General features: G+C 42.8%; 1 protein-coding gene across 3 annotated transcripts in view; it reads left to right on the top strand.

The window, feature by feature from the left end:
- NFKB1 (nuclear factor kappa B subunit 1) overlaps positions 1-23,126 on the top strand; it is a 278,175-nt gene extending 255,049 nt beyond the window's left edge. For all 3 annotated transcript variants that reach the window (XM_029597052.1, XM_029597051.1, XM_029597053.1), the window contains 4 exons: positions 119-185; positions 5,631-5,803; positions 8,111-8,267; positions 21,124-23,126. In XM_029597052.1, coding sequence (XP_029452912.1) covers positions 119-185; positions 5,631-5,803; positions 8,111-8,267; positions 21,124-21,305 — 579 coding nt within the window. In that variant the 3' untranslated portion in view covers positions 21,306-23,126. The remainder of the gene's footprint in view (positions 1-118; positions 186-5,630; positions 5,804-8,110; positions 8,268-21,123) is intronic.
- Positions 23,127-27,958: the final 4,832 nt, after the last annotated feature.

Genomic DNA, 27,958 nt, shown 5'->3' with positions numbered 1-27,958 from the left:
ACATGTAATGGCTAATTCATCCTGCTGTCTACAGAGAACCCTGTTTACAGGTAAACAAACTTGCTAAACTGTTCCTTCCTTGAAATATTTACATTTTCATCTCTTTTTTTTAATACAGGTATATGACATATTAAATGGCAAACCATATGAATCTAAAGTGATATCTGATGACACATTGATGCAAGGTACAGTATATCAATGCACTGAACCCCCTTGTACTTTTCCTACCTATTTTAAAAACCTACATACGAAAATAAAGTAGGGCTTACTTGTATATATCTGTATTTACGCACATAAATAGGTGTATTTTAAAACATGTGCACATCTGTTTTACCAGTTAAGCCACCAGTTCACTCAGTTCTTCTCCAGGTCCTCGAGACCCTCCCTTGTTCTTCAACCTGAACTCCCCCAGTACACCCAGACCTTCCACCCAGTCATTACTACACATTAAAGGTGTCAAATAATTCCGCCTGTTGGGTGTAAAATTATATGAGTAGATGGGCAAATCTATCTTATAAAATAGCAACCTAGGCATGTAAATCTTGGCCTTGCCCCAAAATGCTCCAGCCTACTCCTTCTTTATATATGTGCATAAAAGTAAAATATCATGCGTATTTTCAACTTTTATAAAATAAAAAATTCATGAGTAGAGGCTACTTATGTACTTATATGCTAATTTTTGCATGCAGAACATTTTGAAAATTAACTCCAATATGTATAATAGAAAAGAATTGGGAAAGATGTCCAGAGAAATGTTCAGTTCCAAAATAAGTCAAATTTTAAAGAAAAGGAAATGTCCAAGCCTAAACAAACACTGAAATGGCCTCATTTTGACACATCCAGGTGCAATCTCCAACTGGCTGTTAAGTGAAGAAAATCTACAATTTCCCATATTTTATACATGCAGTAACATCTTTCGATAAACTTTCCACTTGAGCGTAAACTGCATCTTCTCTTTATACAAATAATAAGGTGACTAATGCCACGGAAATGTTTAACCATCCAGCACTCTTCCTATCCAATTCAATGACAAGCGAGACTAGAAGAATTGTACGTTCATCCCCAAGGGAACCTATCAAAATTAAGGGCTTGCATTCCAACAAGTCTTGGCAAACAGCATCCATAGTAGCAGAACATATATCCCAACAATCACCAGTAAAGGTGCAATCCACAGTTCACTGTTCTTACAAAAAAAGATTTGAAAGAAGAATCCAAAAATCTGATTCCGCGCAATAAAGAAATAAAACTTAGTAGAACATATACCACGCTTGTTTCTGAATTCATGCCATTTGGAGTCGGAATTCAGCTTGAAAAATCCAAGACTGCTTCATTCTTGCCAACCCCACACACCTCAGGCTTGACAATCAGTAGCCAAAACCTTCAACTCCTCAAAAGAATATCTATTAGATATCTATCTAATAGAAGGTAAGGTATGTCTTTTTGCGGATGACACTAAGATCTGCAACAGAGTGGACACGCCGGAAGGAGTGGAGAGAATGAAACGGGATTTAAGGAAGCTGGAAGAGTGGTCGAAGATATGGCAGCTGAGATTCAATGCCAAGAAGTGCAGAGTCATGCATATGGGGAGTGGAAATCCGAATGAACTGTATTCGATGGGGGGAGAAAGGCTGATGTGCACGGAGCAGGAGAGAGACCTTGGGGTGATGGTGTCTAATGATCTGAAGTCGGCGAAACAATGTGACAAGGCGATAGCTAAAGCCAGAAGAATGCTGGGCTGCATAGAGAGAGGAATATCGAGTAAGAAAAGGGAAGTGATTATCCCCTTGTACAGGTCCTTGGTGAGACCTCACCTGGAGTATTGTGTTCAGTTCTGGAGACCGTATCTCCGAAGAGACAGAGACAAGATGGAGGCGGTCCAGAGAAGGGTGACCAAAAAGGTGGAAGGTCTTCATCAAATGACTTATGAGGAGAGATTGAAGAATCTAAATATGTACACCCTGGAGGAAAGGAGGAGCAGAGGTGATATGATACAGACTTTCAGATACTTGAAAGGTTTTAATGATCCAAAGACAACGACAAACCTTTTCCGTAGGAAAAAAATCAGCAGAACCAGGGGTCACGATTTGAAGCTCCAGGGAGGAAGATTCAGAACCAATGTCAGGAAGTATTACTTCACGGAGAGGGTGGTGGATGTCTGGAATGCCCTTCCAGAGGAAGTGGTGAAGACCAGAACTGTGAAGGACTTCAAAGGGGCGTGGGATAAACACTGTGGATCCATAAAGTCAAGAGGCCGTCAATGAAGAGTAGGTGGCTCGCCCAGAATGACGGCTACTGCCTGGAGATAATACCCTTATTCAATAAACATACACATGGATACTGTGACTCCAACATCGCTCTAAGCTTCAACAGCAAGAGGAAATGTGGAAAAAAGGATTTGCACTCACAAAGCGGGGAGTAGCTGGCTTGTTACGGCGGTTACTACCCCAAACCAAATAAGCCTGATACTTCACTTTCAATGCATATCCAGCATAGCTCTCTGCTTCAACGGCAGGGGAGAAGAAAAACTAATACTTCACGCATATCCAGCATAGCTCTCTGCTTCAACGGCAGGGGAGAAGAAAAACTGATACTTCACGCATATCCAGCATAGCTCTCTGCTTCAACGGCAGGGGAGAAGAAAAACAACCAATAAGGGCTGAATAACATAGTCTGGGTAAAACAAATAAGCATGGGTGTAGCTTGCTTATTGTGGCGGTTACTACCCCTACTACCCCTAACAAATCAAGCTTGATATTTCACTCGGATGCAGCTCCATCACTGCTCTCTACATTAATGGCGGGGGTGGAAGGGAAATAGAACCAAAGAGCTAAGAGAAACAGATAAGTATGAGAAAAAAATGTGTGAAGCTTGCTGGGCAGACTGGATGGGCCGTTTGGTCTTCTTCTGCCGTCATTTCTATGTTTCTATGTATGTTCTCAAGCTGTGCAAACTAAAATATTTTAAGATTCAAGACCTGGAGATATGGTTCATTTGTAATCCGTGGTGGTGTTTGCCCATGCCCTCTACTATATATATATAATGGAAGAATGAAAAGAAAGCTACGGACAGCAATGTCCGAGCATCAGAGTTGTCTCTGCTCCAGTGGTAGAGCATTGTTCATTACATCGACATTCTTTTTAAGGAGTTGAAGATTTTGGTTTTTGATCGTCAGACTTGATGTATGTGGGGGTAACAGGGAGGTTTACTTGCTAAGAATGGAAGACTTGGATTTTTAAACTGAACATTGTGACTCTGAATGACACAAATTCAAAGACCGAGTAGAATGTGTTTTGATTAATTTTTATTTATTCAGAAAGATTGGGGAAATTCTATCAAATCCTTTTTTGTAAAAACTCTGAATTGTGGCTTGCTCCTTCAGCGGTGATCATTTGGGTATATCTGCTGCTGTGGACAATATTTGCGCACATGGACTGCTATGGTCTCCAGCTGAGGATCCTGCTGGTCTGTCTGCAGCTGGAGACAGTAGCAACCCATGTGTGCCACCATCACCTGTGATGGGGGTGAAGAGGGCTGGAGGGACTGTCAGAGTGGTGACAGCTGCATTGGTAAGAGTTAGTGTGGGGAGTCAGTCCAGGCCTCTGTACACGAGTCGGAAGGCCACTCAGCACATCATTTTTGACAGGCTTTTTCCACTCGTTATTTAAATAAAGAAAAGAAGTGGTTTGTGTCAAGTGGAAAGTTTATTGGAAGTAAAGTATGAGAGAGTGGAGATTTCTTCACTATCTAGGAAGATGGAGACTGCACCCTGATGCAGGAATATCTATCAGAATACTGTCGTGTCTGGGGGCTGGACATTTCCTTTTCTTCAAAATTTGAATTGTTATAGAGTTGGACTTCTTCTTTTCCATGCTGGGAAGTATTTTAGATGTTTTTAATTATAGGGGTTTTTTTTTATATGAAATGTTCACAATGGGATAGATTTTCAGATGTATGTGCAGGTGTACATGTGCGCACGCTACCCGGCACGCACACATGTACGCCCCATTTTATAACATGTGCGCACGCTACCCGGCACGCACACATGTACGCCCCATTTTATAACATGTGCAAGTAGGTGCGGACATGTTATAAAATCGGGGGTCGGCGCATGCAAGGGGGTGCACAATTGTGCACCTTGCGCCCGCTGAACCACGCTGCCTTCCGCCGTTCCCTCCCTCCCCCCATCCTACCTTCCCTTCCCTTACCTCCCCCGCCCCCCCTACCTTTTTCTTTTTTTTCTTTTATTTCAAAACTTACTTCAGCCCTGGGGCTGAAGTAAGTTGCGCGCGACGGCTGACTGCTGGCGCGCAATACCTGCCACAGCGGCAAATGGCCGCTGTGCCGGGAGCCCCCGCCCCCAGACTTCCCTGCCCCTTTTTGCAAGCCCCGGAACTTACATGCGTCCTGGGGCTTTTCGCACGTCGCCGGGCCTTTTGAAAATAGGCCTGGCGCGCGTAACCTTTTGAAAATCCGGCCCATTATGAGAGTTATGCACTTTTTGAGTTTCAAATTGTCATTGTGCTTACATGAAATTTTCATGAAAGCTAAAAAAAAAAAAAAAAAGAAAAGAAATAAACTGGAAATTGGGACAAATGATTATAAAATCTTGGGTCCTTGAAAGTCAGTATGAAAAAGATCCAAGTTATATTTGACTGTCCCTTTAGCCCTCTTATGTTACATATTTTGATATTTTTGAATTGAATGCCATCTGTGCGGTTTTGGTTGGTTGTCCTGTTGTGAACAAAGCCAAATTGCAAAGCATATCTCAGACTACATTGTTGACAAAAGTAGCACAAAACATTGAAGAAGAAGCAGCGAAATAAGACACGAAAGAATAAAAAGAAAATATATTTTTAAAAAATTATTTTAGCCTGTCACATTTTGGAAATATCAAATCATATGAAAAAAGGGGAACATCAAATATCAACTAATTGTATTACCACCCACTCCAACACTATTTTATATATTCAAAATATTTCTATTAATTAATAATTTTCCAAAAATTCTTAAATACATTTAATTATTTTAATTATGAAGTCGCATCAGCAAGCCAGACGAAGTTACCTCGTCCACCGATAAGGTCTTCCGGACTACTCGGTCATCTGCGGTTTCAAGATGTTATCACATGTTTCTATTGTAGCGCAAAAATAGCAAAACGTTTTAACTGTAATTTAAATTGTAGCGTAATCTTTATCAGTATATAGTGATTTACTTTCAAAATGATAGGTAGTTGATTTTAATTTCCTTTCCTAATAATAGGTAGTTTATTTTAACACCCACAACAGCTAGCTTCAGAATCCTAGCTGAAGAACGGCCGATGTTTCGCATAACCATGCTTCTTCAGGAGCCATGCATTCATTAATTATACAACACAATTGTGGCAGTGCTAAATACCCTGCTGAGTTCCAGATCTGGCTTCATCAGTTTCTCTCTCGGACGTCTCGTCTCCTCAAACATCACCACCGGAACAGAGTTGATGTCCGGTGGTGATGTTTGTCATTTGTCATGTGACATTTTGGAAATAAACAGATTGTTTTGTTTTTTTTGTTTTTACTTATTGTTACCAGCCGTTCTTTCAACTAGCGCTTTGTGATTCATAATTGGCTTGCATTGTCTCTTTATTTCTGCAGGGGATATGAACAGTCTGAATGAGAATGCAAAGCTGAAGCTGTACAAGCTGCTAGATAACCCCGATCCCAGCAAGAGCTGGTCCACCCTAGCACAGAAATTGGGTCTAGGGATACTCAACAACGCCTTCCGACTGAGCCCCTTACCATCCAAAACGTTGTTAGACAACTATGAGGTAAGTCTGGTGTTAACAACACCGGGAGGAGCACATAGCGCTGCCCCTAGACTGATATGTCAGCTGCCCAGGAAGGGGTCACGCTCTGAACAAGGCCCTCTTTCTCCACCCTTCCAAGCCCAGAGATTTTGCAGTTTGCATTTGTTTCCTTGCTGAGGTAGCCAACGACTCCAGATCATTCAAGAGCATTCATGTTGCATCTACCATTGAATATCCCCTGAAATCTAAATGGTAAGGTCGCGCTGATTACTTATAAGTTAATTTCATCTACTACTTCCCCTTGGGCTAGTGCCCTCCTATGCCTTTACTGTCCTAGTAGACAGCTGAGATCCTCTCTGTGAGGAATGTTAGATGTTCCATCACCTCAACAAGCTAGATTTTGCACCACCAGAGACTGCCTTTTCGGTGACTGCACCTGTTCTCTGAAACTCATTTCCTATCGAAGTAAGACAGGCAGATGGCTTAAAGTCATTTAAAAGTCTTTTTTAGACAGGTGTTTTATTAGCATCCTTTCATGATTCATGGCTCGGTTATTCCCCAATAATGTTTTACCATTGAGAAACCGGCAGGCAAACGTTTAAGAAAAAGCTTAAGACTTGGCTTTTCACAAAAGCCTTCACTTAAAGGCCTCAATTAACCCCATCACCTCAGCTTTGTTCTGGCCGCTTTTTTCTCATTCTTAACCTTTACCCCGTGCTAGTCTACTCCAGGAACATGTTCCAGGGTTAGAAAAATCACGGGGGCCATTGTCCTTCTGTTCGTCTGTTTTTCACCTTTTTCATACAATTGTGTTTAATACGTTAGATGTAATACTAAATTCTCGGTTTTATAACTTTATAATTCTTATTACTTACGCCTTGTTATTTTATCACACATTCTTACTACATTTGATGTAATACTAAGTTTCTGGTTTATTTGTAATTCTTATTACGTATGCCTTGTTATATGTATCCCACATGTTCGATGTAATTTCTAACTTTAGTTCTCTGTAAACTGACGTGATATGTACTATTACATGAACATCGGTATATGAAAGCCTTTAAATAAATAAAAATAAATAAAATAAATTTTATGTTCTTGAATTATGGTATTTTATAGTTTTAATCCGTCTTATGTGCATGTGGTTTTATTGTTATATTAAGTGATTTCTGTTTTATTTGGCTGTTTTGTTTTATTATTGTTTTATATTTGATTTTATGTTTTATTATGCATGTTTTATGCCTTTTACGGATCTTTTGTACATCGCTTAGGATATAGGCGATTTATAAATTCTAAATAAAGATAAAATAATTTGTCATGTTAGCCTGGAGCATCTGTTCTCACACCTTTATTAGCAGCAGTGTTCAGTAAGACACCAGACTGTGTGTGACACTGTTAAGTGGACTTAGTGGCAAACTGTCACTCCACATAGGAGCACTAGCATTCCTAATAATCTCAGTGTTTATAGACACAGAAAAATGCTTGCATCAGCACAAGCTTGGAACTTATAATCAGTTTTTCCAGGCATCAAGGTTTCAACCTTGGCTCCTATCCATTCATGCATCTTTCATTACCATTCATATCACAGTCACTTTTCGTAGATATTTATGCAGCCATATCCCTTTGTGTGCTCTGCTGCATCTGATGCTAACTGTTAGAGCTGAAGCTTGGAGGAAGAGCAGAAAGTAGTTGAGGAATGGCCCATTGCTAGATAGTGATCACAAATTCAATTGGACATTCGTATTGCAGCCTTAAATCTCTGACCCTGCTGGTATGGCTCCTCTTCACTAGATCATCAGTGTTTTGTGCATTAAACTTAGTAATGTGTAAAGTGCTTTAGATAAGGAAAATAAAAATTCATTTCTAGATAAGTCTGGTCTGTTTCAGGTCACTTTTGTTTGCAAGAGGCAGGTGCTAAGTCACTGGCATGCAGATATGAACAAATCTACTTTATGACTGTCTTAGCTAAATCATGAGTAGTTTTCACGTTAAAGACCCCCTGTTAATTTATAGCTCTGGTAATTTGTGGAGCAAGATCAGTGATTTCAGTGACTTGGAGCTTAGGAGTAGCAGCAATCTTCTTCAGAGAAGAGTTTTTTCCTTAGTCCAGCTGACAACTCCAGCTGCACTGAAAGCGTAATAGTTCTGAGGCAATGTTACTGCAGAGACCAGAAACAGGGCCAGAAGCTAAGGAGGTCTAAAGGAGAGGAACACAGGCCAAGTGCCTTAGAATTAAAGTACCCATGTAAGGCCGGAAACCATGGCCTCACTTATCAAGTGATCAGAATGTCACAGAGCCCTGACCTTCCATCCTCCTCTTTCTCACAGGTTTCTGGTGGTACAATAAAAGAACTTCTAGATGGCTTGATACAGATGGGCTATAGAGAAGCAATTGAAATTATTCAGGAAGCACTGTCCAATACCGAAAACAAGCCCAGCGCCGAGACGGATCAAACTCCCCTTTCTGTCATCACAGAGCAGACAGGTAAAAAAAAATCATATATATATATGTATGTATATATGTATATATCTCTTTCTAAAGGCAGGCAAAGAAGAATTTAGAAAGAGCAGCAATGGGGTAAAATCAAAACCGGGTCAACCTGTTTGGAAAAAATGAATGGAGTGGGCTGGCAAGCCCTAGCCACCAGTGCCTGGCATAACCAATGATCAATTACTCACAAAAAAACAACCCAGTACTTAGGATCAAATTTTATATATATTTTTGATGTTGACAGAGACTGCAAAAAATTATACCTTAGCGGTTGGGGTGCTGCAGGGAAACACTCTCATCATGTCTCTGCTAAGGGTATTTTTATTTTTTATGCAAATAAAATTTAGTTCTTTCAAAATTTTCAGTCAAAAAATGAAGAACTTATCTTTTATCAAGAAGCACGAGAAGAACAACTTTTGACTGGCCACCCGACCCTGCACAGCATTTTCAGACTCTGTATCAGGGGTTACTCGTCACCATCTTGGAAAAGATCCTTTAGCAAAGAATTATAATGAGGTTGTTTCCCTGCAGCACCCCAGCTGTTGAGGTGTCATTATTTTAAGGTCTCTTTCAATATGAACTTTGATTCTTAATACTGGGTTGTTTTTGTGAGTAATGTATTTTTTTTTTTTACAACCTAAGGAGTGACTGCATTGGAGTTGATAACCAATGATCAAACATGAGAAATAAATTCTGTTTTTCTTTTGACATAAAAAAATTAAAGGTGGCAGGTGCGCAAAAAGAAGGGTGTCTGATGGCAGAGAGATGCTGACAAATATGGTTTTGTTGCTTAGATAATTTGGAAGCTAACGAATGTTACTAAAGCATTACCTGGATATATTTTTTCATGAAAATATGTAAAATGCAATTTATTTCATGAGTGCCAACCAGTGAAAATTAATAGCTCTTGTTAGGCAAAAACTTGTGTTTTTCTGGCAAGCAAGAACTGTGCAATGATGTGCCACAGGAAGAGTAATTTTCAAAGGGAGGACAAACAGGATGTTCCCTCTACGTACCCAGATCGGTCCAGACTCCTGGGTTTTGCCTCCCCTCCAGCAGATGGAGTCAGAGAAAGTTTTACTGCCACTGCCACTTAAGATGAGGTCCCTCCTGCAGTCCCTCGGTATTTCTCTGACTCCAGCAGATGATGGAGGTGCAAAGCCTGCAGACTGAGTAATAAAAAAAAAAAAATCAGATAGGGCACATACGCTTCTGTCTACGCCTCCCAGAAGGTTGTTGGACTCTGATGGGGTCATCCCTTCTGGTGTGTGAGGCTTGAGAGGGGGGGTCGGGGACCCTGTGTTGCTTGGATCCCTGGCTGGACAGGGCTGATACCCGGGGGTCCCGGATGTGTTTTTCTGGCAAGCAAGAACTGTGCAGTGATGTGCCACAGGGAGGGTAATTTTCAAAGGGAGGACAAACAGGATGACAGTCCTCACACAAGGATGGCCTCATCAGATGGAGCCTAGTTGTTTGGCCATCCTTCCACTTTTCTTAATGCATGGAATACATCTGGACTGCACTTCTAAGAAGGTATTTTTAAACAATGTCCATGCCTGTTGTACACTCTTAACCTTTCATTTTTTTTCGTATCTTCCTCATTTTATCATTTCAAAAGGTATAGTTCTTGAGCTGTAGATTTACTTATTATACCCTTACCAGTCATTAATTCATACTTGATCATGTTATGATCCCTATTGCCAAGTGGACCCACCACCATTACCTCTCTCACCAAATCCTGCATTTCCCTAGGAATTAAATCTAAAATTGCTCCCTTTCTTCTAGGTTTCTGAAGTCATTTATTCCATCCAGGAACTGTACTTATCTAGCATGTCCTGATGTTATATTTACCCATTCAGTATTGGGGAAATTGATATCTCCCATTATTACTGCATTATCAAATTGGTTAGCTTCCCTTATTTCTTCTAGTACTTCATCATCTATCTTATCATTTTGGCCAGGTGGACGGTAGTATACTCAAATCACTATACTCTTACCCAACACACATGGGAATTCTACCCATAAAGATTCTGCTGTGCATTTAGTCTCTTGTATGATCTTTATCCTGTTGGACTCTATACCCTCCCGGACATAAAGTGCCTCCCCGCCCCCAAGTTGATCCTCCCCATCATTGCGGTATAATTGGTACCCTGATATAGCACTATCCCATTGGTTATTCTCTTTCCATCAGGTGTCTGAGATGCCAATTATGTCTACCTCTTCATTCAGTGATTTACACACTAACTCTCCCATTTTACTCCTTAGACTTCTGGCATTGGCATACAGACATTTCAAAGTATGTTTTTTGTTTGTATTAGCAACCTGCTTTTCAGTTGATGGAGATAATTTGAAATCTTTTAACTCAGGTGGTTTTTTTACTTACAGGAACATGGACTACTTTTCTTTTATTGGAAACTCTCTGTTGGGATGCACTAACTCTCCTGTTTCGTTAGTATCCTTCAAAGATACCTCCTTCCGAACCATGTGCTGTTGAGTGACTGTCAGCTTTTCCCCATTTTCTAGTTTAAAAGCTGCTCTATCACCTTTTTAAAGGTTAGAGCCGACAGCCTAGGTCTACCCTAGTTAAGATGGAGCCCGTCCATTTGGAAAAAAATTCCTCCTTCCCCAAAAGGTTGACCAGTTCCTTACAGTACTGAATCCCTCTTCCATCATCTCATCCATGCATTGAGACTCCAGAGCTCTGCCTGCCTCTAGGGACCTGCACGTGGAACAGGGATCATATCAGAAAATGCTACCCTGGAGGTCTGGATTTCAGCTTTCTACCTAAAGTCTAAATTTGGCTTCCAGAACCTCCCTCCCACACTTTCCTATGTTGTTGGTGCCCACATGTATCACAACAGCGGGCTTTTCCCCAGCACTGTCTAAAATCCTGTCTAGGTGATGTGTGAGGTCCTCCACCTTTGCACCAGGCAGGCAAATTTCCAGGCAATCCTCGTGTCCACCAGCTCATCCAGCTATCTACATTTCTAATAATTGAATTGCCAACTATGATGGCTGACCTAAACCTTCTCTCCTGGGTTGTAGCCCTGGGAGACTCTTCCTCAGTGCGAGAGGACAATGCATCAACTGGAGAGCAGGTCCTTGCTACAGGATCACTTCCTGCTACAGAAGGGTGATGCTCTGTGACCAGGTGACCAACCATGACGACACAGCCTTATATAAACAGCAGCAATCCGTAGTCTCCTATGCAACATCTGTGTGAATGAGCAAATCATATCGCTAAAAGAGTTGAGTTTAAAGCTTGTGGATTTAATTTCATATACTTTATGAAATGTCGTGCCAAAGTCGTAATAGCCGTGACACGTTTTTTTACATCTGTGGTGAGTTTACTCTGAAAACACAGAAAAGGAGTATTTCCTTCATTCCCACTTGGACTTATTCCCAGACAACCTTGGTGCTGTGAGTGACGAACATGGTGAAAGTTTTCATCAAGACATTGTCAAAATGGAGAAACAGTATCAAGGCAAGTGGAATCCCTCTATGCTGGATGACTATTGTTGGATTCTCAGCCACGAAGCGTCGGACAGTGATTACAAACGAAAATCTGCAGCAAAACATTTTTAGTTTTGTTTTCTAGTGCCAACATTGCCATTATAGCTTATGCCACTACAGACACGTAACAATGCTTAATGTATATCGCACTTTTTTGGCAAACAGAACGTGATACAGACATAATAAATGCATATTTGTGTTCAGCTTGTTAAAATCTACTTGTTTCACCGAAGGTTGTGGAGGAAACAAAATGTTCCCAGAAATCTTTTTACCAGTGTAATCTGAGGTGTGTACAGAACCACTGTGAGTTTCTGCCTAAGGTAGTGTTGGACTTCTATCTTAACCTGTCAGTCATGCTTTCAGCACTTTTTTCCCAGGCCACATGTCCACAAGAGTGAATAGGCTTGGATTGCAAAAGAGCATGGGAGGGGGAAATTCAAGATGGCCACCTAATAGGACACTATGTCACCAGGTTGGTTTCCAAATCCCTCATATTTTTTTTTTTTCGGGGGGGGCTGTTTCTACAAATCTTTTCACTTTAGAAACTCTACATCTCAAGCCTTCCTGACAACTTACATATCGAAACCCTTTAATCACAATGGTTATCTCTCTGTCCTTCTTTCTTCTATTCCCAAGTTTGATCTCCTTGTTATATGTAACTTTTTTTACCTCCTCTGATTATTTTACTGTTAAACGGTTGATAAGAATGTTACCCCTTCGTTCCATGTAAACCGATTTGATATGACTCCCGTCATGAAGGTCGGTATATAAAAGAATTAAAATAAATAAATAAATAAATATGGATGCAAGAAGAAAGGGAAGTTTGGAGAATTACCTGTGGTGGTTATCCTATTTTGGGCCTGATGAACAACCATGTCCAACGCTTGAGTGAAGCCACAGAAGAAGGAAGCAAGGACTCAGTTTCATCAGGAGCTTCGCTGTCTCTGGATGTACAAACCCTGTTGCCACCCCAGTTGTTGCAGTCCCTGAGTGAAGATCTGTCAAGCACCGATGGCAAATGAGCAGAAAGAGCCACTACAGATCGAGCAGCTTAGCAATTGATTGAAGGTTATAGGTGTTGTAAAGCCCAGGATATAGTGCTGGAAGGGACTGCATTGGAAGATCAGAGGCTGACTCGACTAATTTCTGGAGAGGCTGAGAGGGGGGAAGCCTGTGAAATGAAGATTAATTTGCAGGGCATGATGAAGCCCAGTTGAAAACTGGAACAATCTTGGTGAGATCCCAGATGGCAAATATGGAAGCTAATGGTCACCAAGTACTCGATGAGGTTTGGGGCACTAGTACCTCTGCTATTTCAATGCCAGCAACAGTACCTCCACCTCAGGGCCTGCAAGTAGGAGTTCAGGGGTTTCCACCAACCTTACCATCCACCATTACCCTTCTGGATATTTGGAAGGTTCTAATGCGGACTGAAACTATTCTTAAGGAATCTATTTCTTCATTTTGTAAGTTTTTTTTCATGTTGTCCAAGTTGGAGGAGCTGACTTTAGAATGTTAGAAATTGAAAGACGAGTTTCTGAGATGGGAAACCAAATCTCTACTTTGAATTAGACTAATGTGGCTCATATCAAGGACAACTTGCAGCTTCATAACAAAATTGAATTCTTGGAAAATACAAGTCGAGAAACTTTCAGTTATTAAATTTCCCCAGCTTATGAGCTGTTTCTGAAATGTGTGAAGAAAGTTTTAAAAACTGCTTATTGTGATAACTTTTATCTGTAGCTCAGTTTATTTTCCTACTCTAAAAAGTAAAATGAATGAGAGAGAGAGTGGTTTAGATACTCTCGATTCTTCTGTTGGTTTAGTTCTGTCAGCATCCCTTGAATCTTCAGAAGATGCGATAACAATAAGGGCCACCCTTATAGTTACCTGTTTTTCTGTGTTTGATAGATATTTGGTACTTAAATGCTACTTCAAAAATCTGGAGACTTTTATTCCATGGTCATAAAATTTGAATCTTTTCTGATGTTTCTGGGGCTCCTCAAGTTAGTAGGAAAGCTTTTCTCCAGTTGAAATCTCAAGAAATTTTATTTATTTATTTAGTCATTTGGTTTTCTATTCCACACCTCCAAAAAATATGCCCAATGCGGATTTTGCCCTGGGAGCATCTTTCTTTTTGAAATTCCCCTGTAAATGTGGTGTTATATACCCAAGGGAATACATTTATTTTTCTGGAGAGATTTTGCTTTGATAACAGTGAATAAATAACATTTCCACAATGACAGAAGATGGTGTGAGGTACAGAGTTGGTACTTAGGGGTTATGCTGCTTTTTGGGCTTGGTCTTGTTTATTTTCCTTGATTATTATATCCTTTCTTTCCCCTTTTTTTTGTGGACTTGACATGTAATATGTTGCTCTTTATTGAGATTCATTTTTCTTGTATTATTGAGCTTGACTTATTACATGTTTTCTTAGCATCATACATATTCTGTGTTTGAAATGCTAATAAACAATAAACTGAGAGAAAAAAAAAACCCTTAGCCTTCTGTCTGGTGTAGACTGAAGCCCTTAGAAAGTGCACCCAGCTTTTTATTTCTTTTGACCCCCAACATACCTGGACTTGCTGTTGCCAAGAACACCCTTTCTAATTTGCTCAGAGATTCCATCTCCTCCCAGGCAGGCCTGAATCTGGTGGGGCACGTCAAGGCTGACAGTGACAGGGGCATGGCAGAGTCAGTAGCCTGCCTAAGATCGGCCATAGAGGAGATTTGCAAGACTGCAGCATGGAGTTCTCGCCACCCTCTCGCATCACACCATTGCTTAGAAAGGGACTTCCAGTGTGACAGTAGGTTTGGCCAGTCTGTCCTGTGGAGTCTCTGTGAGGTGTAGAAATAATCTCCATCCCTTCTAGTGCCTGTTATTTTGGTTTGTACTCTGCCCTTCAACAACAAAAATTAAACCAGAAAATTAATAAAATTGCCTATTACCACCAAAAACAGTTTGTGCCTGTTGGCACTGTTTCCAAGCTATTTTCCCTTTTTTTTTTTTTTGTTTGGGGGCACTCTGAAGCTAGGGATGCCCCACCTGTGTGAACTGTCTTTCTGCCTGTCCTTGGAGAAAGCAGAGTTTCTTTCCTGTAATAGGTGTTCTCCGAGGACACCAGGATATCAGTCCTCACAAAACCCACCCGCCTTCCCTTGGAGTTGGTTCTCCAAGTTCTAAGTTATATAACAGGCTGAGGGGCACCACGTGGATGCGGTGAGATGGGTCAGGCTGCACATACCTAGTGGGGCTTGCCCAACGCTTCTGGAAGCTTTGAGGTCTGAGCCGAGCTCTGTCTAATGATGTCACCCATGTGTGAGGATTGGCCTCAGAGAACACCTTTTACAGGTAAGCTTCTCTGCTTTACCTGCAGAAGTGGGCTTTTCTAAAATTGCTCTCCCGATATGCAGGTAAACTTGCACATCTTTATGTTCACAGATTCATTTCTGAAGGTGGCGTTGGGGAGGGGTTTGAATTTACGTGCATAATTTTGGATTTTAAAATGTATGTGCATACATATATTTTTTTTTATATTTGAATATTCAGTAAACCAACAAATGCATACAAAAGAAAAACAATAGGAGTGTGAATTATACAAAACTAGACAACAAACGCTTTAACAAACCAGTTGTTCGATTCTTTTTGTCGTCCATACACATACACACACCCTCTCCCTCTCTCTCCCCCTCCCTTTCACCTTTCCCTCCCCCTCTTTCTCTCCCCCATTAATATCATCTATAGTACATAATCCCAGTCAGAGCATGATTAACATGTAACAAAAACATACTTTCTCATCCTATGGAAGTAATTACAGCCTCTCAGCCTGCCACAATTCAACTGATGTGCGAAAAGTTTCACCAAAAATTTGTACTATTTAATAGATGTAACCTATTCAGAGAGATTTTCAAAGCAAACTTAAGCATGTAGCTCCGCTTTGAAAATTGGTGTCACTTATGTGCATATTTACCATCTAATTTATGCAGACTGCTACAAAATGTGACCCCTAAGTGTTACATGCAAGCACTAGGGTAAACCAATAAAATTAAATCAGAAAAACGGCTGTGTGGGATTGTATATGTATTGTGGATCTTTCCTGGAGCTATGGAGATGGACTTAATGTTTTTGTTAATGCTGGTCTCCAGGCTCAAGATGATAAAATATACAAATGAAGCTGCTTCTTAGAGCAGGGGGACTCTAAGTGTGCATAGTAGATACAACTAATGCATATTCTATAATACCAGAGCTAGTTGAGGATCCCAGGAATGGAGTTTGAAAGCCTTTGGCCTGGATATGACCCCTTGAAATCCCTTCCAGGTTTTTTATTATAAAGGGGGCGATTTTGCATTTGGTTTTGCTTTGAAACTGGCCTCGGATGCAAAGTACCCACGGTCATTAGCACCTGCTTTATATATGGGTATTGCGTGCATTGAGAATGCATTTTATGGGCAGTATTTTCTAGTAAATCAAACTGCATGGTCTATATAAAAGGTAAGAAAATTAAAATATTACTAATCAGAGATTCCTATATGAGCAAAATTTCCAAATGTGAAGGAAACATCCAGTGACATGAAAAGACCTCATAAATGTCATCTCTCCTGTTTTAACGATGAGTCTGTTAAGCAGAGGAGTGATCACTTTATGCGAGGGGGACTTATGCCGTTTTTGGCTGACTTTTGAACCTGGATTTACCTGACCATTTTTACTTGCATTTTAAAAGAAAAAAAAAGATAAATGTGTATGACGTTTCATGGATGTTTTTTTAAACAAATCATTACATCATTTTGTCATTTCTACAATCCAAGTGTTTATCACACATTTATGAGGTATTCTCATGTGGTTGTGACATCACTGGATGTTTCCTTCAAATTTGGAAATCTTGCTCAGGTAGGAATCTCTGATTAGCAATATTTTCCAGTTCCACCCAAAACTCACCCCGGGAACACCACCTCTGAAACCACAAATGCTTTTAGCCATGTTGAAGAAGGGCAGTTTTCAGACAGCCATTCTATACATTTAAATCGGTATTTACCCAAGTGACTTGCTTTGAACTTTTTCCACCCCCACAAACTGGGACCATTAGAACAATGATTTGGCGCCACCTGGTGGCATGTGACATGTTCACAATCAGGCCTGGATTTTAGGCCTGTGCCTAGTGTGCAAGCAATTCTTCAGCAGGCTGGCTGAAGAATTATCACCTTCCAGCTGTGCTAAATCCCGCTGAGCAGGGAACAGCCCTCTGCTTGAGGCCAGGATCATTGAGGAGGTGAGGAGAGGGGCTGGGAGATGAGGGGATTGGCCAGGAAGCATGTGTCTGTGTGTGAGAAAGGGAAAGGGGGCAGTGTGTGTGTGTGTGTGTGTGTGTGTACGTATACAAGATTAGATAGAAAGTCAGAGAGGGGATGCAAGCGGTGCAAAACCAGAGCATAGTAGGGCAGTGGTTCTCAACCTTTTTTCGGCTGGGACACAGCTGACAGATGGTTCTCAAGTGCGTGACACACTGAACATGTGACCGTCATGGGACAAAATGTAAATATACATTCTGCATCCTCAGGATCCACATCGACCCCCAAAAATGGGTGCAGAGCAGAACTAGGGCATTATCCATACAGCTCACCATACAAAAAAAGATATTCTGGATCTGATGACATCTCAGTAAAAGCAAAACAAACTCTCTTTGCTGCCAGGCACAATACCCCTCCTTATGAAAAGACAGTAATTTACCACTACAAATATTTAACCAGGCCCTAAACACTAATACACCTCCTATTGGGAAAACAGAGCAAGCCAAGCTGCTATAGATAGATCCCCACTCAGAAATAATTGTAAAACTTTTCTAATAAATGTTACAAAACAGCTGATGAACAGAATAACATCCAACAATTAAAAACTCATAAAAATTAATAAAAATTGTCTAAATATCAAAATATTTCAAAACAGCAGACATCACATAATACCCAATAATTAAAATGGCAGTCAATCAAGAAAATAAACTTAAAAAGCTGCCTTTACTTACCCTCTCCAGCAACTCTCCTACTCCTTTCCCTTGAAGATCAATAGCACTCACTAGAAGCAACAGTGGCTGCTGAAGCTATGTCCTCACAGTCCTCTTCCTTAAGGCCCACAACCAGTCACAACCAGTCTCCGTCTCACACAGACTAGTAACTTCTCTAACTAGTATCTCTTCCTCACACACACACACACACACCAGTCACCTCCCTGACCAGTCTTTCTCAATCACACACATGCTCTGTCACTTACAACCGCACACACTGCCACTCATGCACCCATTGTATCACACACACACACACACACACAAGCTCTCACTCATGCACCCAGGCACCCATTCTACTACACACACACACACACACACACACAAAGCTGCCACTCACCACCCAGGCACCCATTCTACCACAGGCACACAAGCTCTCACTCATGCAACCAGGCATGCATTCCAACACACACACACACCCCCCAACACACACAAAGCTGCCACTCACGCACCCAGGCATCCATTCTAACACACACACACAAAGCTGCCACTCACGCACCCAGGCACCCATTCTAACACACACACACACAGCTGCCAATTATGCACCCATTCTAACACACACAAAACTGCCACTCAAGCACCCAGGCACCCATTCTAACACACACACACACACACACAAAGCTGCCACTCAAGCACCCAGGCACCCATTCTACCACAGGCACACAAGCTCTCACTCACGCACTCAGGCACCCATTCTACCACACACACACACAAAGCTCCCACTCACGCACCCAGGCACCCATTCTAACACACACACACACAAAGCTGCCACTCAAGCACCCAGGCACCCATTCTACCACAGGCACACAAGCTCACATGGAGGCTCTTCTCATTGTTTGGCCCAATAAGCCTGGCCTCCACTTCTCAGCCACCTCTGGCCTGACCTCCCGCGGTGCGCAACGTCTCTCCAGCCACCTCCCACGGTGCGCAGGGTATCTCCGTCTTCAGCCGCCGGCAGCAGCGCACAGCGTCTCTACGTTCTTCGGCCCCGCTGGCGTCGGCGCGCAGATCTCTTCATTCTTCGGCCCCGCCACCGGCGGCGCGCAGCTCTCTTCGTTCTTCAGCCCCGCTGGCCTCGGTGCGCAGCTCTCTTCGTTCTTCGGCCCCGCTGGCCTCGGCGAGCAGCATCTCTTCGTTCTTCAGCCCCGCTGGCCTCGGTGCGCAGCTCTCCTCGTTCTTCGGCCCCGCTGGCCTCGGCGCGCAGCATCTCTTCATTCTTCAGCCCCGCTGGCCCCGGTGCGCAGCTCTCTTCGTTCTTCAGCCCCGCTGGCCTCGGTGCGCAGCTCTCTTCGTTCTTCGGCCCCGCTGGCCCCGGTGCGCAGCTCTCTTCGTTCTTCAGCCCCGCTGGCCTCGGTGCGCAGCTCTCTTCGTTCTTCGGCCCCGCTGGCCTCGGCGAGCAGCATCTCTTCGTTCTTCAGCCCCGCTGGCCTCGGTGCGCAGCTCTCTTCGTTCTTCAACCCCGCTGGCCTCGGTGCGCAGCTCTCCTCGTTCTTCGGCCCCGCTGGCCTCGGCGCGCAGCATCTCTTCATTCTTCAGCCCCGCTGGCCCCGGTGCGCAGCTCTCTTCGTTCTTCAGCCCCGCTGGCCTCGGTGCGCAGCTCTCTTCGTTCTTCGGCCCCGCTGGCTTCGGCGCGCAGCATCTCTTCATTCTTCAGCCCCGCTGGCCCCGGTGCGCAGCTCTCTTCGTTCTTCAGCCCCGCTGGCCTCGGTGCGCAGCTCTCTTTGTTCTTCGGCCCCGCTGGCCTTGGCGAGCAGCATCTCTTCATTCTTCGGCCCCGCTGGCGTCAGCGCGCAGGTCTCTCCGCTCTTCAGCTGCCGGTAGCAGCACGCAGCATCTCTTCTTTCTTCGGCCCTGCCGGGCTGGGCTCCAGCAGTGGCATGCAGTGTTTCTCCATTCTTCAGCCCCGCCCCTGGGGAGAAGGGAAGCACAAGCGGGGCAGTGGAACACCGGGAGCCGCGACACACCTGCTGGTGCTTGGCGACACACTGGTGTGTCGCGACACACCGGTTGAGAACCACTGTAGTAGGGAAACCTCCCTCCTCCCCCACTGCAGTTTGTATCTAATCTTCCTTGATCTTGGATTCTGTTTCCCACATCCTAGAATCGCCCCTTTCAATCCTAATCCCAGATCTTCCCTCCTTTGATACCCCTCCTACCTCTTTCTTTTTCCTCTTCCCCATCCCAGATTCCAGGTCCTCTACCTCATCTTCTTCCTCTTTTCCCCCTTTCCCTCAGCCCCAGTTTTTTTCTCCCCATTCCTGGTCCTGTTACTGTCGTCTCCTCGTTCCAAGATCTCCTCCCTTCAGATCCCTTTTCCTCATGCAATAAAAACAAAATAAATTCAACAGACACAAGCAAGTGCTTCAGAGTTTTCTAATTCCCGCTGTAGAAAACAGTGGGGTTTTTTCCTTAGATCTTCTGCTTCCTTTTGTCTGACTTGCTGGAGAGGGGGCGATAGCCCTAACAGTGCCTTTAGGGGGATAGCAAAAACATAAATCTGTCATTGTTCACAAGCCAGGTACTGAGCCTTAGTGACTGTGTTTCTCAGCCCAATCCTGGAGGCACAGCTAACCAGTCTAGTCTTCAGGGTAGGGATTTTCGTGTGCTGGGTCTCCCAATATATGCAAATTTGTCTCATGCATATTAATTACAGATATCCTGAAAACCAGATCAGTTAGGTTTTCCTCTTGGATAGCGTTGGGAAACACTAGAGTTGAAAATTCTCAGCTGCCCACAATACTACCCAAGATCTACCTCTTAATACTTTTCTCAGTTGACTATATTTGAAATATGCATTGCACTTCTTGACAATGATGAGTTATCAGTTTTAAAAAAACCAGTTTAAGCACTTTATGGAAGTTTGTTTAACCCAGAGTATTAGAATAATCTGCCAAAGTGATAATATCTAGATCATCAAGAAAACATGATGATCTAGATAATATCTAGATCATCAAGAAAACATGAAAGCATTCCCGGACTCCAATTGATCGAACACTCTCATGTCACTACCTATCTCCATATACACCATGGTTAACCATCTCCACTATCGTTTACCTTGTTGAATTAATAACCTGTCCTTTCTCTTCCTTCTCTGCCAAGTTCTTATCACCCTGTTATATGTAATTGCCTTTTTCCGCACCATTGTTTTAGTTTAAGTTTACTATGTACCACTGTTTTATGTGAACCAGCATGATGTGACTGCGGTCTCGAATGCCAGTATATAAAAATCCGAAATAAAAATAAAATAAAATGAAAAAAAAAATCTGTGTTTGTTTTTTCATCAGATGAAGTTTACAGTCACAAGCTTCAGGACAATGAGAGCATGTGCGACAGTGGTGTGGAGACGTCCTTTCGCAGACTGAGCCTGTCCTACTCAGAATCTCTGAACGGCCAGTCTCCTTTTGTACTCCCAACGCCAGCTTCTCCGGAGAATGGACGTAAACCCTCCGGGGAAAGCAAAGTTTAACCTATCCATCCTCGTGTTACCTAAAACAGAAAGGAGGAGGCCCAGTGGAGCGAACCCTCAAATAGACTAGCTGCAAAACAAGTATCAGCTAATGTGCACTGAAGATAGTGGCCCGGCTAAAAGTGGATTACTAAAAAAGAAAACAAACATTATGTACTGCAAATTCGTCCTATGTGAAGGTCAACAAACAAGTTGCAGGCGCTACCTTTTTATTGGACTGACTTTGAGCTCATTTTGCACTGACCTGATGAAGGGAGTACAACACTGGAAAGCTAGTTAATGATATAATAAGTTATTCCAATATAAAGGGAGTTAAGTGGGTTAACACAGCAGCTGCATTTTTTTTTAAACTCAAAATAAACTTTATTGATAGAAAATAGAATTCTACAAGTGATCATTACACATATGATCAATACAGTGCAGCACAGTTCTATTACGAATGTCAAGGTTAAAAGAACATGAGGTACAATGTCTTCCAAGTTCAACAGTCAGCATTTAAAATACATTGCAGATATTTTATTTATCTTAGATATTGCTGAGCCACCTCCAATCTATCAGACAGAAACCAAATGGTTTCCGATTTGTTATAGCTCGTACCAATATGTCCCAGTCACCCTCTGCCACCCCCGCCAGGCAGATCTACTTAGTTACAGGCTGAAAGTAGCCTGTTGGTACCAACCCAGGTACCCTGTGGCTTTCAGAGGGTCTAACTGGTCTGTATTCCTGATCACCTTCCTCTGGTTGGTCAATGATGGTGTAGTCCCTTGGGCATGCTCTGGATCAGTTTGCAGCAGCCCTGGACGGGAGACCACTTTCTTCGCGAGGAAAAGGCTGTTTCTGGCGAAGAGGGGAAGGTATCCTGGATATGCAGCAAAGGAGCCTTCGATCATCTTGGATGACTCCCCAACAGGGCAGCCGCATTGCTTTATTCATAGATGGGGGGGGGAACGACAATTCTCAAACTGCACCGCAGCGCTGCAGAGCTTGCAGTTACTTCTCACCCTGCCGTCTTTGCCTCAGTTCCCCAAGGGAAAGTACACAAAGACTTTCCCTTTGAAAACCGCTGTGCGTAGTCCTTTGCATGTGTTTCTCCTGCGGGTACTTGTTTCTGGAAATGAATAGGCTTTGAAGCAAGCCCACGTTTCTGCCCCCATCTTAAACGTGCCTTTGGGAACATCACCCCTTCATGCAGACAGAAGCGTGCATGTTGTGGAACTTCCCCTCCCCCCGCGCAGCCTTTTTAGCCGGGTTAGGGCTGAGCTGTTTTCAGACAGCCCTGTTACCTGGATAAATGGCTTTTGAAAATTGCCCTCATATTGCATGGAAAAATCTGACTCTGCAGTTAGGCAATGAGAGCAATTACCGCGTACGGTACAGGTAAGAGATTGTACATAGTTGTGCTGGGTAAGATCTCTCTGTGGATTTTGCTGTTGTTTTGTTGTAATTGCCTCTGGGAGCCCTGCAGAGCACACAAGACTCACCCCAGCCTGCAGTCTCCAGACTCCTATGCAGCAACTCATATTTAGAAGGTCAGGGACAGAAAGAGATGAATTCATTGGAGGTAATTTTCAAAAGGAATGCACTTTTGAAAATTGCTACAATATATGCCATTGAATTGTCAATAGGTTTTACATGCATAAGTGCACTTTAAGTGCATAAATGGGCTTTTGAAAATTGCTATTATAGTGTGTTGCATTTACAGACATAATGGGGTAGATTTTAAAAGAAGCGCGATCAGTCTACTTTTGCTTGCGCATCAGACTCAAGCAAAAGTACGCTGGATTTTAGTAGATACGCGCGGAGCCGCGCGTATCCACTAAAATCCTGGATCGGCGCGCGCAAGGCTATCGATTTTGTATAGCCTGCGCGCGCCGAGCCGCGCTGCCTCCCCCCGTTCCCTCCAAGGCCGCTCCGAAATCGGAGCGGCCTCGGAGGGAACTTTCCTTTGCCCTCCCCTCACCTTACCCTCCCTTCCCCTACCTAACCCACCCACCCGGCCCTGTCTACACCCCCCCTTACCTTTGTCGGGGGATTTACGCCTCCCGGAGGGAGACGTAAATCCCCGCGCGCCAGCGGGCCTGCTGCGCGCCGGGCCGCGACCTGGGGGCGGGTACGGAGGGCGCGGCCACGCCCCCGGGCCATAGCCACGCCCCGTACCCGCCCCCAAAACGCTGCCGACACGCCCCCGCAACGCCGCGCGCTCCGGCCCCGCCCCCGACACGCCCCCCCTCCGAGAACCCCGGGACGTACGCGAGTCCCGGGGCTCTGCGCGCGCCGGGAGGCCTATGTAAAATAGGCTTCCCGGCGCGCAGGGCCCTGCTCGCGTAAATCCGCCCGGTTTTGGGCGGATTTACGCGAGCAGGGCTCTGAAAATCCGCCCCAATACCTTTGAAAATTACCTCCTTAAGCTTAAATTTAAGCACCACTGTTTTATTAACCATTTTGTGGTAAGTTGTGAAAGGCACACAATCAAATTTACACACATAAATAAAGTAGAATCCTCTTTAGGTACAGTGCAAAGAGAAACTTTCAGAATGGGCAAAGGAATAGTAATCATGCTGAAAGATAAGAATGTATATTTTAGTGAATATATTTAAAATGTAACTCTGACTGGCAGCCTTTATTTTTCATTGTGTCCTCATTTTACTGTTTGTAAATATATTTTATCATGAACTGCTTAAGAAAGAAACATTGCTTTATAAATGCTTATTTTACTTTTATAATAAAAAAAAAATCATGAAATGTAATACTCATTGGTCAGTTGTATTGATTTTCATAGCACTGGATGCAACTTTGTCCATTGTTCAACAAAAATTGATGGCTAATGAATTTTCAGACACCATTAATGATTTTGTGGTAAAATTAGCCACGATTGCATTAAAAGAGAATTTTTTCATGTATGATGACCAATATTATAAACAAATAAAAGGTAGAGCTATGGGTGCCACAGTGGCCCCTTCAGTAGCTAATTTGTACATTGCAGAATTTGAGAACACCTTTATCTATACATTGCAATACTGGCATATATACATGTGGGTCAGATTCATCGATGATGCATTTTTTGTGTGGTCCGGAATGGAGACTGAATAGCAAAAATCCAAATCTTCAATTCAGCATACAATACCAATTTGAACAGATAGCTTTCTTAGATATGCTGGTTTACAAAAATCTATATAAAATCGATTTATAGAAATACAGTTTTGCATTTTAACAGTTATCACCCCTACAATCTACAGGCCAATAAACCTATGGACCAATTCTTAAGACTAAGGTGGTTATGCTGTCTGTCACGGAATACAAAGTACAAACATGCCATGCGTTTAATAAGTTTGTGGAGAGAGGATATCCCACCAAAGTGATAAAATGTGCTTTTAAGAGAGGTTTATATGTAAATAGAGATCTCTTGTTCAAAATAGGTCTTAAATCACCCTCGTTCAGACCAGTATGCAAACTACCTTTTCCTGCAAAATCTGGCACCATCCAGCAAATAAGAAATATTGGCACTGCCTTATATTATATGAGGACTTTCAAAATACACCTCTCTTTGCACGTACTTGAGGTCCTAATCTACGAGACAAATTAGTGCATACTTTACCCCATTTTCAGATTGAAGTTAATACAGAACATCAAGGCCTAAATGTGTGGTATGTATAAATGTATTGCAAATTAGGATTTTTTTCACATCCAACATTAGCCATTCAACATAGGATATATGGACATTTTACCCGTAATTCAACACAGGTAGTCTGCAATTATTTGCCCCTACCAAAAACTCTACATCAGTCAAACCAAATTGCCCATTAAAACTCGAATAATCAGTACAAGAGCTGAACTCAAAAAATAGATTCTCCACTAAACATTGGATGGAACATGGACACACAGTTGATGAATTAAAGTTCTTTATAATACAGCAAGTCATTCGTCCTAGAGGTGGTAACATTTCCATGCTTTTACAATGACAGGAACAATTTTACATTTATTCCTGGCATATCAGGTTTAAATCTACAGGCTGAATGGGAAGCTTTCTTATGAGTATAATATCTTCAGTTTTTTACATTCCCAAGAGATGACTTTGTCCGTTACGCAACGTCATTTGCATCTGGGGTGAAGTCCTGGCCCTCGGGTCCTTTACTAAGCAATTATAAATACCGGCTGAATCAAGTCTCATCCAGCCTCGCTGGTTTCCCCAATTTGGCAGTATCACAGGAAGGAAGGCTCAGGTGTATTCAAACGGGATTATCAGAAGGGAGATGCTTAGGAAATCCTTTGGAAATAAAGACGTCTAATTAATGTGCAGACCATTAACAAGACTCTCCTGATCCATGATTTAATAGAAGTGGAGGATGCCACTGTATTATATTAGCTCTGTCCACCAGGATATTTGTTTCATTATAAGATTAGACCATTGAATTATGGCGGAGGAGTAGTAGTGGTTTTCCTAGCTACACTAGGTCTGGAAGTGTGAGAAACAAGACTGTTGACAGCAGAATGTATAGTTCTGAAAATCTGGGAGCTATGAAGTTAGTATATACCTGAAGTACATGGAATTAGCTGAATCTGTGACCGAAGTATGTGTTACTAAGAGAAATATTTTATTGGGTGATTTTAACATAAATGTTGAACTCAGGAATGAGGGTGTGCCAGTGAGTTTCTTAGTGCCATGGAGAGATTGGATCTTCAACAAATGATTAAGTACAATCTTTGTTGGTGGCCAGACCTTTGGCCTAGTCTTTGTGTCCAGAGAGGACTATGTTAAGTCTTAAAGTTAGGCCCTCAGCTTAAAACAGAGAGGGAGAGTCACTTCCCTTCCAGGTCCTCAGAAGAGGGCTGGAAGGAAGAGAAAGAAGCAGAAGTATCTTTGCCATTTTTCTGAAGTTTTTTCACAAGCTTTGCCCTGAGCCTTCTGGCAGGCAGAATCCCTTGCTCAATGGATCAGAAGGGAGCTGTGACCCTCTTCACCCAGTCTAAGAGGAGATTGTAGTGACCGTGCAGGAAGAAGACAAGTGTTTTGATAAGAGATTATTTCATTTATTTATTTAGAAGCTTTTATATACCGATGATCGTTGGGAACATCTCATCGGTTCACAGTAAACAAAAAATGCAGTTAACGAGCTTTACAGAGAACAATGAACAATGCACATAAAATTTCATAAGAGGGAAGGAAGTATTTTCTGTCACCCATTCTTGCCCCAAGCTGTAAGCTGTAAGGAGTGTGCTTTCAGTGACTGGCCTTTCCTCCAGGAGGGCTGCATCTGTATTGTGAAGAGGAGTTGGAGGGAGAAAAGAGGAGAAGGACATCTGGAGACCCCCAATGGAGTTTCCATCCCGGGACACAGGACACTGCCAGGTTGGAGTATGGGATTTGTCGTGGACCTCAGGTAATGGGTAGGGTATCTGACACCTTTAGGACACCCCCAGTGCCCTTGGGACACTTATTCACGGTCATGGAGGATAAGCCAGTTTCAAGCCCCTGCCCAGAGGGACACCTCCACAGAGTTAGAGATCCATTAAACCCTGGCTCACAGATAAACACTGTGGATCCATAAAGTCTAGAGGATGTGAATGAAGAGAAGAGGCAAGGAGGGGTGGCTTGCTTGTGGGAATGACAGCTACTACCTGGAGATTAATATCCTTATTCAATAAACATACACACAGTTAATGCGACTCCAACATTGCTCTATGCTTCAACGGCAAGAGGAAATGTGGAAAAAAGGATTTGCATCCACAAAAAAGCAGGGGATTAGCTTGCTTGTTACGGCGGTTACTACCCCAAACCAAATAAGCCTGATACTTCACTTGCAATGCACATCCAGCATAGCTCTCTGCTTCAACGGCAGAGAGAATGAAGAAAATATGATTTATATTCAGCATCAACCAACAAGGAATGAATTACATAGTCTGGGTAAACAAATAAGCATGGGTGTAGCTTGTTATGGCGGTTACTACCCCGAATCAATTAAGCATGATACTTCACTTGGAATACATATCCAGCGCAGCTCACTGCTTCAACAGGAGTGAATGAAGCAAAGAGGATTTATATTCAGACAACCAACAAGGACTGAATTGCATAGGCAGGATAAACAAACGGGAGTAGCTTGCTTATTACGGCGGTTACTACCCCAAACCAATTAGCTAGATATTTCACTTAGATGCAGCTCCAGCACTGCTCTCTACATCAGTGGTGGGGGTGGAAGGGAATTGGAACCAAAAAGTTACCAATAAGGGCCCTGACCTCAGCGATCAGAGTAACAGATAAGTATGAAAACAAATAGGTGTAAAAGCTTGCTGGGCAGACTGGATGGGCCGTTTGGTCTTCTTCTGCCGTCACTTCTATGTTTATATGTAAATCTAAGGACCCTGGATGTAACTGGACATTTCATTTGTTGCACGTCTTTATTATTTTGAACTCAATTCAAGTAAACTTTAATTTGAACACCCATCCAGAGAGTCCAGCCTGGTTTGTGTGTACCTATCCCAAAGATCAAGGGTAACATACACCTATGGGATACTACACAACCATGCCTGGGTTTTCCTTCACCCCCACCGAAAGGACCCACCCCTTGGGAAAAGAATGTGGGGCCAGAGACTGAGGAGTTAGCCACATATAATAAATTTGTTTATAGCCCTTTGAAATTGGATACATTCCCCGGCCA

Source organism: Rhinatrema bivittatum, chromosome 1, assembly GCF_901001135.1.
Source record: "Rhinatrema bivittatum chromosome 1, aRhiBiv1.1, whole genome shotgun sequence".
Lineage (NCBI taxonomy): Eukaryota > Metazoa > Chordata > Amphibia > Gymnophiona > Rhinatrematidae > Rhinatrema > Rhinatrema bivittatum.
The sequence above is the reverse complement of the archived record's forward strand: the minus strand, read 5'-3'. Positions and strand labels throughout refer to the sequence as shown.